The 15,264-nt window shown below is 33.9% G+C and overlaps 1 protein-coding gene across 1 annotated transcript in view; it reads right to left on the reverse strand.

The window, feature by feature from the left end:
* Window positions 1-6,816: 6,816 nt before the first annotated feature.
* smad10a (SMAD family member 10a) overlaps window positions 6,817-15,264 on the reverse strand; it is a 21,532-nt gene continuing 13,084 nt past the window's right edge. Inside the window, exons 7-13 of the mRNA XM_016563116.1 lie at window positions 15,193-15,264; window positions 12,844-12,939; window positions 12,693-12,746; window positions 11,935-12,118; window positions 10,203-10,371; window positions 8,890-9,028; window positions 6,817-7,290 (exon numbers count right to left, since the gene is read on the reverse strand). The exon at window positions 15,193-15,264 is cut by the window's right edge and continues 8 nt beyond it. Coding sequence (XP_016418602.1) covers window positions 7,079-7,290; window positions 8,890-9,028; window positions 10,203-10,371; window positions 11,935-12,118; window positions 12,693-12,746; window positions 12,844-12,939; window positions 15,193-15,264 — 926 coding nt within the window. The 3' untranslated portion in view covers window positions 6,817-7,078. The remainder of the gene's footprint in view (window positions 7,291-8,889; window positions 9,029-10,202; window positions 10,372-11,934; window positions 12,119-12,692; window positions 12,747-12,843; window positions 12,940-15,192) is intronic.

Below are 15,264 nucleotides of genomic sequence, written 5' to 3' on the forward strand. Positions count from 1 at the left end.
ATACCTGCCTATGTCTATTTTATGAATGTTTCTATCTTTAAATACAACAAATATGTTTTTACACCACCAAGGTGTGTATCGGATGTGTAATGCGAGAGCTTAAATCCATTTCACCTAAAATGACCTCAAGATAGCATACTGGTTTAAAGATAACTCAACACTGATTGCGTACATTGCAAAGTGCCTTTGTATTAAAACTACAGCTTTATTGTAATTAGCATTTAATCCGCAGAATATGTATATGCAACACGTATCCGATGAAATACAGCACAAAGGCACTCATCGTAACAATGAGTAAACCTGACATCTCAACTGAATGTTTTATATCAACCGACGGTCAAGAAAAAGCAAGAAAACAAGGCATTATGCTTTACCCGAAAGGCTCATAATTCTCAACGTGACCTGAGCCGATGTGAACAACCCTGCAGATGAAGAGTTTGCATCTTTCGCATCGCCCAATTTACAAACATCATGTGGGGTCCAAACGAAACCCGAAAACACTCTGACTGTAAGACGACTGAAACATCCCTGACATATACTTCATTGCTTAAAACTACTGGAACATTTCAGACCAATAGAAGGTCTGCGATGTTCATAATCAACGTGAGAATCACTGGGAAGGGCTTTTTAGTAACTGCAGAAACTATGAACAAAGGAGCACAAAGGAAAGCATTACTATGGAAACAATAATGGGAACGCAGAACATCATACAATCCTCTACTAAATAAATTCTCTTAAGTTGTGACTAATCACAGATAACACTTTTCAAACACTGAAAATAGAGAGGATGTGATTAAAGTCAACATGAAATGGCATTTGCAAAGCCTTTACTCCTGTAATGTAACATATTCCACAGCCAAATGCTGTAGTAAGTGGGTGTCGTAATAACAATATTGTTCAGAAGTTTGGGGATGGTTAGATTTTGTAATGTTTTTAAAAGAAGTCTGCATCTATTTGATCAAAAATTCAGTAAAAACTACGGAGCCCCTATAGAGACATGCTGGTGGGAGGAAATGCAACATTTCTCAGTGGAACGCAATACTTTTGTGAGAGAATAAAAATGTTGAATGAGAGATTGCAAATGTTTTGAGAGAAATCGCAATTGTTTTATGAGATCGCAAATATTTTACAGTAGATGGCAAATGTTGTGCGAGAGATTGCAAATGTTGTGTGACAGATCGCAAACGATTTACGAGACCGCAAATGATTTATTAGATCGCAAATGTTTTGTCAGAGATCACAAATGTTTTACGAGAATGCAAATGTTTTGCGAGAAATTGCACATTTTATGAGAGAAGCAAATATTGTGTGGCATCGCAAACGTTTTAGGAGAGATCGCAATTGTTTATCGAGATCACAAATATTTTGCGAGAGATTGCACGTGTTACGAGAGATGGCAAATATTGTGCGACATCGCAAATGTTTTACAAGATCGCAAATGTTTTACGAGATCGCAAATTTTGTCATGAAATTGCAATTGTTTTACAAGAGATTTCAAATGTTTTACAAGATCTCAAATATTTTGTGAGGTTGCATGTTTTATGAGAGACGGCAAATATTGTGCGACATCACAAATGTTTACGAGATGCAAATATTTAGCGAGAGATTGCACGTGTTACGAGAGATGGCAAATATTGTGCGACATCGCAAATGTTTTACGAGATCGCAAAGATTTTGTGAGGTTGCACGTTTTACGAGAGATGGCAAATATTGTGCGACATTGCAAATGTTTACGAGATGCAAATATTTTGCGAGAGATTGCACGTGTTACGAGAGATGGCAAATATTGTGCGACATCGCAAATGTTTTACCAGATCGCAAATTGTGTCTTGAAATTGCAATTGTTTTACAAGAGATCGCAAATGTTTTACAAGATCGCAAATATTTTGTGAGGTTGCACGTTTTACGAGAGACGGCAAATATTGTGCGACATCGCAAATGTTTTACGAGATCGCAAATTTTGTCATGAAATTGCAATTGTTTTACAAGAGATCGCAAATATTGTGTGACAAAGCAAAAGTTTTACGAGATTGCAAATTTTTGCAAGAAATCACAGGGGTTTTTTTTAGAAGAGATTGCTAATATTTTCCAAAAGATGGCAAATGTACAAGAAATCACAAATATTTTACGAGATCACATGTTTTACGAGAGATTGCAAATGTTTTGTGAGAGAATGCAAGGTTTCTTGATGGAACGCAATTCTTTTGCAAGAATATAATTTGTCCTCCCATCTCATATTTTCTTCCCCTGGGGCTCCATAAAAACAAAAATAATAATTAACAATTTTTACAATTAAAAACAACTGTTTTCTATTAAAATATATTTGAAAATGTAATTTATTCCTGTGGTGTCAAAGCTGAATTTTCAGTCTGCATGCACAATAAGATCAGGAAGACGTGTTAAGAAAGTAAACAGGATGAATCTTGATTTCATGTTGACTTTAACGTTATATAATGAGGTTCCACTTTTACTATTAGAATCCAGTTACTAAATATTTGCATTTGTACTGGACGTACATATTAAAAAACCAATATGAAGGGTCTTTCAATAAATGCATAATTTCCTGTAAGTGTACAGAGAAATATAGACATTTCAATTTGGGAAGGCAGCAAAACAATAATGTTCATTGCTCGAAGTTTGACATTTAGATGTTCGACCCGTTTGCAAAAGGTCATAGTGGTATAGGGCTGAATTTTGGTCACAATCCAGACATGAGTTTCTGTATGAGATAAAAGCTAAAGCTGAGTTACCCGTTGTTTGAAATCGGTCAGTCGGTGCATCAAGGCTCTACATTCGGTTCAAGACACGCCCTGTTTTGATTTGGTTAAAGTATGAGGTGAGCACGACGTCCAGAAAGTAGAAGATTCCAGACATGTTTTGGCATAAAGAAAAATCCACTGGGTTCATGCTTGATTATCATGAGGTAATCTGGCTTTGGTGATTTACACCACATGGCAAATGATTTGGTTACAAACACAGAACTGCGTCACAATACTAATACCACCATTTTAAAGCCGAACAATTTTTTTTCTTCTTTTTTTTTGGTATGAAAATAAAGGAGCTGGAAGGCTATTGCAAGTCTAACTAATAAGATGCCTGGATAGTAAGCCGCGTCATAGCTGAGTTGAGGTCCACATGTCGAGGAACACAGCACAAGCACAGAGATGATGAGCGTTTTGTTTTGACAGTTTGTCCTGTTATCTGTCTGGTTCAGTATGTCTCTCAGAGGCAGGTTTGCATCTACATCAGCTGGTCCTTTCCAACGCCAAAACAGCGATTTGCTCTGAGGCATTTAGTGCTACCAAACCCGTGGATCTCAAGATTTATGTTTATGCAAAAAAAACTTGGTTGGAGGTTGAACAGTCTCTTCCTCACTTGACCGTGTTGTGTGTGTTTGTGTGATACTAGAGTGTAATTGAGCACAACCATATGGTTCCAGGTTTTCTCCACAGAGATTCGAGTCAATCTCTCTACCCAGTATTTGAACAAATGTTTTGCAATAAACATCAAATATATAGTACACAAACTCATTTAAATTCAAAATGCATTTTTTTTTTGTTGTAATGTTGATCTTGTAGCTCAGAACTCTAGAATGAATGGAAAAATACTTCTGGAACCATTAGTTATTGTTGCCTTTTGTTTTATGTTCAGACATTGACCCATAAATTCTTGCAAGGACAGATTTTAAGCTTTTTCTACCAGTATTGCAAAACTATTAGGCTCTGATATTCTTAGTATAACTGCATGATGTGCAAAGCTATAAAGGCATATGAACAATAAAGCTATTTCCCTGAACTTAATCTTCAATCAACCCTGTGTAAACTTGCATTCATTAGTAGACCTGTAGCGCTAAGGTATATACATCTAATTTGAACGGATGAATCTCACAAATCCCATCAAGAACATTTCCAGGTCATATTTCACCATAAAAACAAGAGAAAGAAATAGAAAATTATATTCTATATAAACAAAATGCATTTTATTTTAATTTGATTACAGAATTATTTTCATGATAATCAATCATATTCCTCCCAATTCTCATTGAAATAATATTCATGATATATAATATATATCAATGATCATGACATATAATATATCTAACATTATTATTTGTATTCTTTAATTACGGTATTTAACTGTAAATTTAAGTTAAAACCGTAAAACCTAAAAAGTTGCTACCGTATTTTTTACAGTAAAAATACGGTTATTTACCGTAATTTTACAGATTTTTTTTTTACAGTGTACAAATATGAATTATATTTTTATTTGTGTAACATTAATTATATTTCTAGGACCTCCCATAATTTATGCTCAATTTATTAAAACAAATCATTTTTTTAAATAAAAATATACAGTAATCTATGAAAGGGCCAGATGAAAGGGCCAAGCAATAATAAAAAAATAAAACCATCTCGAGATCAAAGTAATTACAATGCAATATTAAACTCGCAGTTTTTTGAGAAAAAAAGTCTAAATAAAATGTTGAGAATAAACTCATTCAATTTTAAGAATAAAGTCTTTTTTTTAAAAAAAAAAAACAGACAGACCTGCCAATAAGATATCAAAGCACAGGTATGCAAATACTGGATATATGAACTTTAAGAGGTGCACAAATAATTAGGAATGCACTGACGTATCGGCCAATAATCGGTATCGAACGATAAAGGGATTGTTTAAATACAGCCAATGATCAGGGCCGATTATTTCCTGTCAACCAAACGGGCGGAAAAATGTGTCAGACTGCAACTTGAGTAAAGAAAATGTTTCTTGTGTTGAATTTAGCGCTATCCAGGTTAAAGCAACAATACTACAGAGAGAATCAAAGTTACGCCTTCTTTCTTTGCGTGAACATTTGGGCGGTGTTATGCAAATCTTCCCACATAGTGACGTAGATATGTGGGGGCATGTTTGAACGAGCCGTTTTAGGTAGGCGTGATTGAGCGTTCACTTTTATAAAGAATATCTCTTTGGGTTTGAGATTTGAATCTTTGCGACTTTACTGATCTTCTGTATGCACGAACAGCTTTTAACACGCCTAAGACAAAGGAAAACATGAAATCGGATCATATGACCCCTTTAAGTGGTCATTAATGGACCATAATTAATCAATATTATTGAACTAAAATATAGAACATTTATTTAACTGAAAAAATAGGATACTGAAAAAAGCACAAATGTCAGGGCATGGCAAAAAATAAACATTTTGAGTAAAAAAGTCCAAATAAAATGCTGAGAATAAACACACTGGTGTCGTGTTCATTTTATCTCATTGGACAGTGTTAGTCAGCGTCTGCAGTGGCGCAGGTCGTAGAGAGCGAAGCTCGTGGAAGCAGCATATGATGTAATTGACCAGAGTTCGAATCTACCTTTTGCCGAACTCGCTCTTCTTGCTTTTTTCATCACATCACATCGGAAAAGTGGAAATCAATTGCCTAACGAGCGTTTAATAATGATGTATTAATTGTGTAGGTTTCAGGGTAGGTAGGCTATAGGGAGGGCTTTGTTGTATCAATAAGGCAGCGTCTATTTAATAATTTTAATAAATAAAATCATTTACACTCTATGTTAATATTGCATCCTGTTAATGTACAACAATACTGAAGTGCAAATAGTATCTGTCACTATTTATAAACATAAATAGCATCTAATTACTATTTACACTTATTGCAAAGATCTGCAACTTTTACATAGCGTAAATAGAATCGCTATTTTCACTTTGAATAGCACATCGCTAAAAATGCTGCTGTTGTCCCTTTGGACCAACGCCACGAAACGTTCAAATGAACATGAGACGAATGTGTTTATTCTCAACATTTTATTACGACTTTTTTCTCGAAATGTAACGAGTATTTCTCGAAACACAATTACTTTTTTCTCGTAATTTAATGAGTTTTTTCTCAACATTTTATTTAGACTTTTTTCTCTAAATTTAATGACGTTTTTTTCTCGAAACACAATGACTTTATTTGCGAAATTTAATGATTTTATTCTCAACATTTTATTTCGACATTTTTCTTGAAATTTAACGAGTTTAATCTTGCATTATAATGACTTTAATCACAAGACGGTTTTATTTTTTTTATTATTGCTTTGCCCTAATCCTCTTCTGTAGTAATCTGATAAGAATCACCATTGCATAAACAAACAAACTCAAAACATCTGGAAACATTTCAGTTATTTTGGCAGGAATTATTCAGAATTTGGCAGGAAAATGTGCATAATTAATTAAAAATAATGTCATATTTAGGGCTGCAAAGGGGCAGAAAATTTCCGGTAAATTTCCAGAAACTTTCTAGAATTTTTTGGAAATGTTTCCGCCGCTGTTCAGCCCTCATCATAATGCAAAAAATATATATATATAAAAATTCCTACAAACAGTCTTCATTTTCTTTAAGCAAATATGTGACCCTGGACCACAAACCAATCATAAGGGTCTTTTTTTTTTTGAAAAGCTGAATAAATAAGCTTTCCATTGATGTATGGTTTGTTAGGATAGGACAATATTTGGCCGAGATACAACTATTTGAAAATCTGGAATCTGAGGGTGCAAAAAAATCGAAATATTGAGAAAATCATCTTTAAAGTTGTCCAAATGAAGTTCTTAGCAATGCATATTAGTAATCAAAAATTAAGTTTTGATATATTTACAGTAGGAAATTTACAAAATATCTTCATGGAACATGATCTTTACTTAATATCCTAATGATTTTTGGCATAAAAGAAAAATCGATAATTTTGACCCATACAATGTATTTTTGGCTATTGCTACAAATATACCCCAGCGACTTAAGACTGCTTTTGTGGTCCAGGGTCACATATTTATTTTTTATATTAGAGCAAAATATGACATAGACATGTTTTTGTGAGATTCACCCGAAAAGAAATGCAACATTTCACTACAGAACAATAAAATGCACTGAAATATCTTTCAAAAACATGAATTTTAGAGTAGTGAATTTCTGCTGTGTTTTCATTGGGATTCCAATGACTGCACACTGTAGCAGGTAATGCTCTTCGCACGCTTACTGTAGTGAGTCCAGTATCTGTGTGGTGAGTGTTTGCTGTGTATCGTTCGCTCTCAGTTAGCTGGTCCAAGGTCTGCCAGTGGCATAGTGTGCAGCACCTCGTCCAGCAGCTGCAGCGCCCGGTGCAAATGCACCTCCACCCAGCAGGGGGTGTGCTTGATGCTCTGCCGCGGATAGTCAGGACCCCAGCCCTTCACGAAGCTCAGGCGCAGGATGCACAGCCTCCGGAGATCATCCACACCAATCCCTGCTGCCGCTGACAGGCCTGGAAACAAACATTCCCGAAGTCAGGCTATAGAACTGAAAAAATCTATTAAGGAACTATCTGTAAATCTGATAAATCTGATAGTTTTCTATCCTGTATTGACTTATTTCCTGTTGAAACAGGAAGTCAGAAGGATTTGATGACCTCAAAGCTAACAGACACAGGCCATGTACACACTGTAAAGTTTCAGGAGAAACTGTCTGTTAACTGGCACTCTTTTTTATAGCTTTTTTCTCTATCACATATTTTAGTAATCATCAAAATTAGAATCGAAAGCTTAAACAATTATCCTGTGAAAACCATTTTGAAATCTGTTTTCCGTTACTATGGAAATGGTACTTTAAATCCTTTTAGTGGGCTCCTCCCCCTAGCAGGCGTTATCAAGTGTCATTTTACAAAATTCGCTACATAATGTTTTGATCAAAACTTTTTCTAATCTTGACAAAACACATGGTTAGAAAGGTCTAGAGAGTCTCCAGGTTCCATATTTGGTAGTTATTTTGTAACAGATGTAATATTGTGACAGAAATGTATTAATTTGTGACAGGAAAATGCATTAAAAAGTTGAATGGAGTTTGGGTGTCACCCGGTGGCTATTTTTGGTATAACGCCTAAACAAAATCTCACAGGAAGCTCAATTTTTATAATATAAACTTCAAATTTGGAACATAATTTATTTAGACATATGGCTTTGATTTTATAGCAATTTTAGATTCTAAAATATTTTGTAAAATATTTATTTTATACATATTTAGAAAAATTGTACAGTAAATTTTCTTTACAGTAAACTTATATAACTTTTTTACACTTTCATTTTTTAAAATGCTTTCACTTCAGTAATAATATGCTGATCGTCTTCTTTAAAAAGAGACAACCATTTTTTTGATAATACATTTTCATGTCTATGTTCAAAAAGGGAGGTGACAGTTAAGAGGTTAAATACGGTAGCGAATCCCCTAAATTACCGTTTTGTGTGTGTACGGAACAGAACTCATCGGCAGAGCCGCTGTGTTTTGTTTATGTTTGGAAAGCTTCTTCACAGAGCACATTCTTGAAGGGTTGCCATGTTCACTTATTATAAGCGATGACTATTAAACATCTTTGGGATTGTTGTTTGGGCTCAGTTTATAAAGCGACCCAGTTTATTGAGTTACCAGAGTAGGCAGGTGCAGGTCAAGATATTTTGGTATGTGGCGTATTTCCAAGATTTGGATTAAAGTTTGTCATGAGCTTGTTCTTATTTGCTCTTTTTGTTCTAGGAAGATCTGCCAACACTAATGAGTCGAAACGTACCACCGCACACACAGAAAGACACAACTCTGATATGTGTTTAAATGCATCATGAACAACTAGTTATCCAGTTTGGTTCTGTACACACTGCCTAGAGTTTCTGTAAATGCGGTTGTCACTGCCTGCATTTTTCTGGAGTAATTTCGGTTGTAGAATGCGGTTTTCACTCCTGTAAATTACTGAACCATGTGTGTACAGAACAGAATTAAGCACTAAAAGGTGAATTGACGACCGAATTTAGCTGCAATGTGTATGTGGGAGTCCCAAAACCCTCATTTTGACTTCACGGTGAATAAAGCAGACACTCACTGACTGCAGGAGCGATTCCCCCAACGCTTCCTGGTCCTGGAATATTCCCTGCCACCGCTGCGGCCTGTGCTGCCGCCGCCGCCGTAGCCGTGGCCGCCTGCTGCTGCATCTGCCTGTGGCACTGCCTGAGGTCAAAGACCTGCAGAAACCACACAACACACTCACAGCAGTGACAAACACAGACCTCGCTGCCGTGTCCTAAAACAACGGCTGACGAGAAGTCATCTGGACAGGCTTAAAAAAAAAGTCAAGCTCTGGATCAAGCAAATCTAATGTGACAGGAAGCAAAAATTCACACAGAGCTCTCAAGTGCACAAAGGTATTCACTGCCCATCGAGGTTGGTATTATAGGGGTCATAACAGGAGAACTTTTCCTTGATTTTTTGAGATACGAGTAATTATAATAGCATGACTGCACTATCAAGTACTATGAAAACATGCTGGGATGAATTCATTAAACACTGCAGCACAAAGCGGTATTTCAAAAGGGAAATAAGGAATTTGTCTAAATGTATCTATGATTTATTTTACATTTTTTAATATTTATTTACATTTTAAATACAAAAATATAAATAAATCGCTTTTCAATTGCTTGACAAATAGGCATATATTGACAAGCTGCTTATTTAATTTTAAAATATTGTTTTTTATATAGAAAATGTAAAATTTAGTTAGGTTTAATAATATAATAACCTTTTCAAATTGATAAACAAATTGATTTTTAGTTGCTTGTTTATTTTGTTGCATGTAACTTCATTTTAACTACAAAAAAAAAAAAGAAATTTTATTAAATAAATATGCAGATTGTCTAAATTAATCCATTTATTTTTCAATTTGAAAAGTTATTTATTAACATTTTGGATTTTGAAGTGTTATATTTTAACCAAAAAAAAAGCAGTATCTCAAAGATTAAATCAAAAATAATAATAAATTACTATTAACTATAAATTAAATCTATCTATTTATTGTTCAATTGAAAAGTGATTTATTTAAACAAGCATTTTTAAATGTGTACATTTAATTATTGAAATACTTTTTTTGGGTTTTTTTTGTGATTTATTAACATTTGGATTTTTTTAACAAGTAAAATGTAGATAAAATACAATAAAATAAGCATTTTTAAATGAAAAAAAAAATCTTTGATTTTTATCAAAGATAAAGCTTTCATCTAGTTTTCTACAAAAGTCAATGCTATTTGACTGGCACTATTAACGTTGCATCATTTCCTCCCATAAATAATTTAAAAAAATATGATGAACCCCTTAAATGTATTATTTCTTAAGTCTACAGTCAGCAAAGCTGGTATCTTTTACCTTTATGTAGGCCCCTGGGTAGATTTTGTGCACTGCATCTCCTGGCGCTCGACCCGCTTCTCTGTCCAGGTAATAACTCTGCACAAAGACGGCATGATCGCTCATGCAGCGCATCCACACATCGCCCTCGCCGCGACACTCCAGCTGCACTCCTTTACCTATGTGCAACCTGCAGACAGAAAGACAAGACAGCTGGAGAATCAGTGACTGAAACAGCACTGCCTTTACAACATTTCTCCTTCCATCAGATAGTAATGTAACACAAATAAACACATGCCACCGAGTGTCATAACCAAAACCAGATGTGCCTTTGATGTCTTACAGTCCATTTCATCAGTTTGTTAAAGCCAGTTATTTCCCGGCTGTTACTCTCACATAATCTGTTGTTTATTATTGTTCATCGCAGTGTCAATCTGGCACAGTAAGACGTTTTTTGCAACATGTGTGTTAAAGCAAACATAAAACCTGTGAAATTCATCTATACACAAATAAACACATATCACACACATATAGCCTCTAATATACCTTGATATTTTTCAGCCTTTTGTATATATATATATACATATATATATATACACACATACATACATACATACAGATATATATATATATATATATATATATATCTTAACGAAAATTAAAAATTACATTTAAAAAAAGCTAAAGTAAAAGCTCTTTTAAAGTATTAATATGTGAATCATGCTAAAATAATACTGATTACTAAAATCAGATTAAAAAGATATATATATATATATATATATATATATCTTTTTAATCTGATTTTAGTAATCAGTATTATTTTAGCATGATTCACATATTAATACTTTAAAAGAGCTTTTACTTTAGCTTTTTTTAAATGTAATTTTTAATTTTCGTTTAGGTTCTAGTAATTTTGTGATGTGCTTTAGTCCTTTCTATTAGCTTTAATAATGCTATTTATTTCAATTAGTCGCCAACGCAACATTTCTCTTTTTTGTTTAAGTTTTGTATCTAATATTCATATTTTATTAAATTCTAACTGTATTACAAAACTGTTAGTAATTTAACACCTCTATTCTAATTCATGCAGTGTTGTTATTGTTAGGTAAAACTAAAACGATTTATTTTATTGATTGAAATAAAGCTGAAATAAAAATCTAAATATTAAATGAAAAAATAAGCTTAAAAACTTGAATGAAAATGAGAAATGTTGCTTTGGAAACTAACTGACATAAATAAGTTGATAAAACTGAAATGTTAACTAAAACAGTTCGAAATAATCAAAATAACAAAAAGATAACAAATAACAAAACATTAAAAATATAAAATAAAAGCTGATTCAAAACATTATTAAATTAATAAATACTATAATTGTATATAAAATAACACTGATTTCTCCTCCTTGCTCTAAAAATGTATTTCTTCAATAGCTTGAAACTGTCTGCATCTGCACCAAGAATCACCTTTGTTTGATGCCCTTACAACTCTAATTTTAGCGCTTTCATTCAAGTTGTGATAAAAGAAGAAATATGAAACAATTCTACTGGCATTGGTATTTAAAACTTCAAGGAACACTCCACTATTTTTGAAAATAGGCTCATTTTCCAACTCCCCTAGAAAAATCATTGTCAAATACACAATGCTGGTTTTACATCTGCAACAAAGTAATACTGAGTAAATCGTGAATATTCAATATGTGACTCAGCTCTGAGATTCATTGGCTGGAACAGTTGTGTGATTGCGGCACACATACCTGGCGCGCTCACTGGCGTCTGTGCGGTGCACATTACTGAGCTGACCCAGGCAGAAGCGGTCTCCTCCTGAGGGGTCCACATACCCGTCAATCGTCACCACCGGACAGCTGGACAGCACTTTAAACATCTCCCCCACCTGCACATCCATCTCGAAGTATGAGATGGAGCACCAGAACTCAGGACCTGTGGATGCAGCGCATACTGAACTGAGTCTGAGAACATGAGCAGAAATGAAAGCATATTACCATTGGTGAGACTATTTAATGTTTTTGAAAGAAGTCTCTTATCTTCACCAAGGCTGCATTTATTTGAACAGAAACACAGTAAAAACAGTACTATTGTGAAATTGTATTACAATTTAAAGTAGCTGTTTTCTATTGTAATCTATTTTAAAATGTAATTTATTCCTGTGAGCAAAGCTGAATTTTCAGCATCATTACTCCAGTCTTCAGTGTCACATGATCCTTCAGAAATCATTCTGATATGCTGATTTGCTGCTCAAGAAACATTTATTATTATTAACAATTGCTGAAAACAGTTGTGCTGATTAATATTTTTGTGGAAAATGGATTTCTTCTTGAAGTTCTACAATTAACAGCATTAATATGAAATGGAAAATTTTTTGTAACATTATAAATGTCTTTACTGCCACTTTTGATCAATTTAATGTGTCCTTGCTGAATAGAAGTATTAATTTCTTTTAAAATTCTATTAAATTGTGTGTTTTAGTGGGGAGAAGACTATATAAAGTATAAACCTGGATGGTTGGAGACTGGAGGGGGGAAAGACGCTGAACTGTGATGCTGAGACCCTGATAGAGAAAGAAATAATAATGGATTAATTAAGTTCTATTAAGAATAATGGTATATTTGCATACATGTTTGTAGCAATGTTTAAGGCAAACGAACAGAAGTGTGGGTGATGGAGAGGAGGCTGGTGGCCGCGTCCGTTTTGCTGGGGTCCTACTGGAGTGTAGGAGGCTGTGCTGCTGCCTGTCCAGTTTGCTGCAGCAATTTAAAGATTAGAAATGTTTTGTGTATGAAGCAATGAAAAGATCATAACACCTAAACAGGCATGACATGACAAGTTTCCAGCGACAAGTATTTTATCTGTCTACACTGAAAGAGAAAATATATGCCAAACATGCCAAAACTACGGCCAATAAATGTGATGTTTGATATACAGCTTTGAGGAGTGCAGTTTGGATAAATGAGATTTAACTGTGGGCGGGGCTACAGAAACAGAATCCAAGATGTTATTATTAACTAATACTAAAATTACTAAAAAATTTCATTAATTGAAATAAAGCTGAAGTAAAATCATAAATGTTGATGAAAAACTAACCTTGGCAACTAACTGAAACAAAATAAATGCTGACGTACTAAAATTACTAACACTAGAACTAAAATAAAAAAACATTAAAGCTAAAGAAAAGTATTAAATAATAATAAAAATGTAAAAAACACAACAAAATTACTAAAATGTAAACTAAATTTAAAAATTTAAATTTTACATTTAAAATAAAAATTTAAAAAAGTTATAGAAATATAAATAAATACTTTAATAATATATAAAAAATAAAATAAAATAAAATGATAATAATAATAATAATTGACAGAAACAGGTTTTATTTATCAAATAATATAATAGCATAAAAATAACACTTAAATAACTGATTACTACAGGTATCTGCAGGATTTTTTAAATCAAATTTAAAACTTTTTAAAACCTTTTTAAGACCTGCACAAATAAAATGAATGCCAAATGAGTGCAGTAGGGCAATATCTATGGTAACTGTAAAATGACTGTAAAAAGCATGATTTACAGTTCAGATGCAGTTTTTCACAAAAACAAAAAGTTTTATTAAGTGATAAACTTCACATTTAAACAATTTTTAAGAAAAGAGATGAGTCAAAATTATCCATTATTATATTAATTTAAACAATTATTATTAATTAATTATTATATTAAAAAACATAAATATATCTTAGCGTCTTAATTATTTAGATTTTTAGAATGCTTTAGCATTAGCTTATTGTCGATCCACTGGTTCACATCTACAACTGAGTGTTTGCTGCATATGGGTCGATTTTCCCATTGGTCTGAACAAAAACAGCAGACGGGCTTATTGAAAATGCACATTCATTTCGGAACCGCAGAAATATAGTGGTTTCCCCGGTAACGGCAGTACACAAAGCAGCACAGTAGCTGACTTTGGTTGAATTCCAAACGGAAGTGAGCATCCCTGTGCCCTACTCCCTTTGAAGGGCAGGGCCCTTGAAGTGTGTTCTTTGAAGGGTGTAGAGCATTACTGTCTCGTATAAGCGTTTGGAACTCCCTTGGCGAAGGAAATGACTGACCAAATTTTACATTGACAATGCTGTGCGTGCGTGCAGCATTCAGCACTCCATCAGTTGTTGCAAATAAATATTTCTTCTTATTATTTTATTCAAATATTGTCTAATTGTGTCTTATTTACTATTAAACGTTTTTCAAACTAAACTTGCTTACACTACCGTCTTAAATCATATTTCTATCACTGACGAAAAATAGTTTGTATTACATTAAAACAGACAAATTTAATTAGCCTATTCTACTTACATTTGTATGTGAACTCGAAATCAACCCCAACTTTGCTTTAAAAAGCATCGCAAGATCTCCTAACCGAAGATCACATGATCACAAGCGAAAATCACTTCCGTGAAGTGACCATCATATGTTCCCTTCGCTAACGGACTTCTGGAAGGGCCCTTCGTGAAGGTTGTTCACTTTCGTTTGGAAAGTCCCTACAAATGGCGTCCCCTTCCCGAAGTGCCCTTCAAGGGCGCAAAAAAGCCTTTTAGAATTCGCCCTTTGAAGCGTGCAGTGCTCATGTTCATTTAATGAAATCATAGCCTTTGTTAAGCTATATCGCAATTCTTGTCTTTCCGTCCCCAAATTTAAGACCTCTTGAAATCATAATTAAGACTTTCTTGTACCATTTATGACTTTTATGGCCTTAAATTTGATACAACTAAATTGAAGACTTTTTAAGGACCCGCGGGAACCCTGTTACTAAAAATCTAGCTTAATAAATTGGAAGAGGAAACATGTAAACCTCTTTTCAAAATAAAGTTTAACCAGAATATGAACCTTAATCAGAAAATGATGTGCATGTAAACATGGCATTGTAACACCTGTCAACAAACTCAAATGAACTCAAACAGGATTTATCACTAGGCGTGTTGTGATTGTTTAGGTGGCGGTGCAATACTCACTGTGAAAGGAGCCTTGCGTCTGGGAGTGTTTGGAGCTGTTGTAGCCGTTCTGGTTGGGTGGAGGCTGGGGTG

Source organism: Sinocyclocheilus rhinocerous, unplaced genomic scaffold, assembly GCF_001515625.1.
Source record: "Sinocyclocheilus rhinocerous isolate Xijiao unplaced genomic scaffold, SAMN03320098_v1.1 scaffold1281, whole genome shotgun sequence".
Taxonomy (NCBI): Eukaryota; Metazoa; Chordata; class Actinopteri; order Cypriniformes; family Cyprinidae; genus Sinocyclocheilus; species Sinocyclocheilus rhinocerous.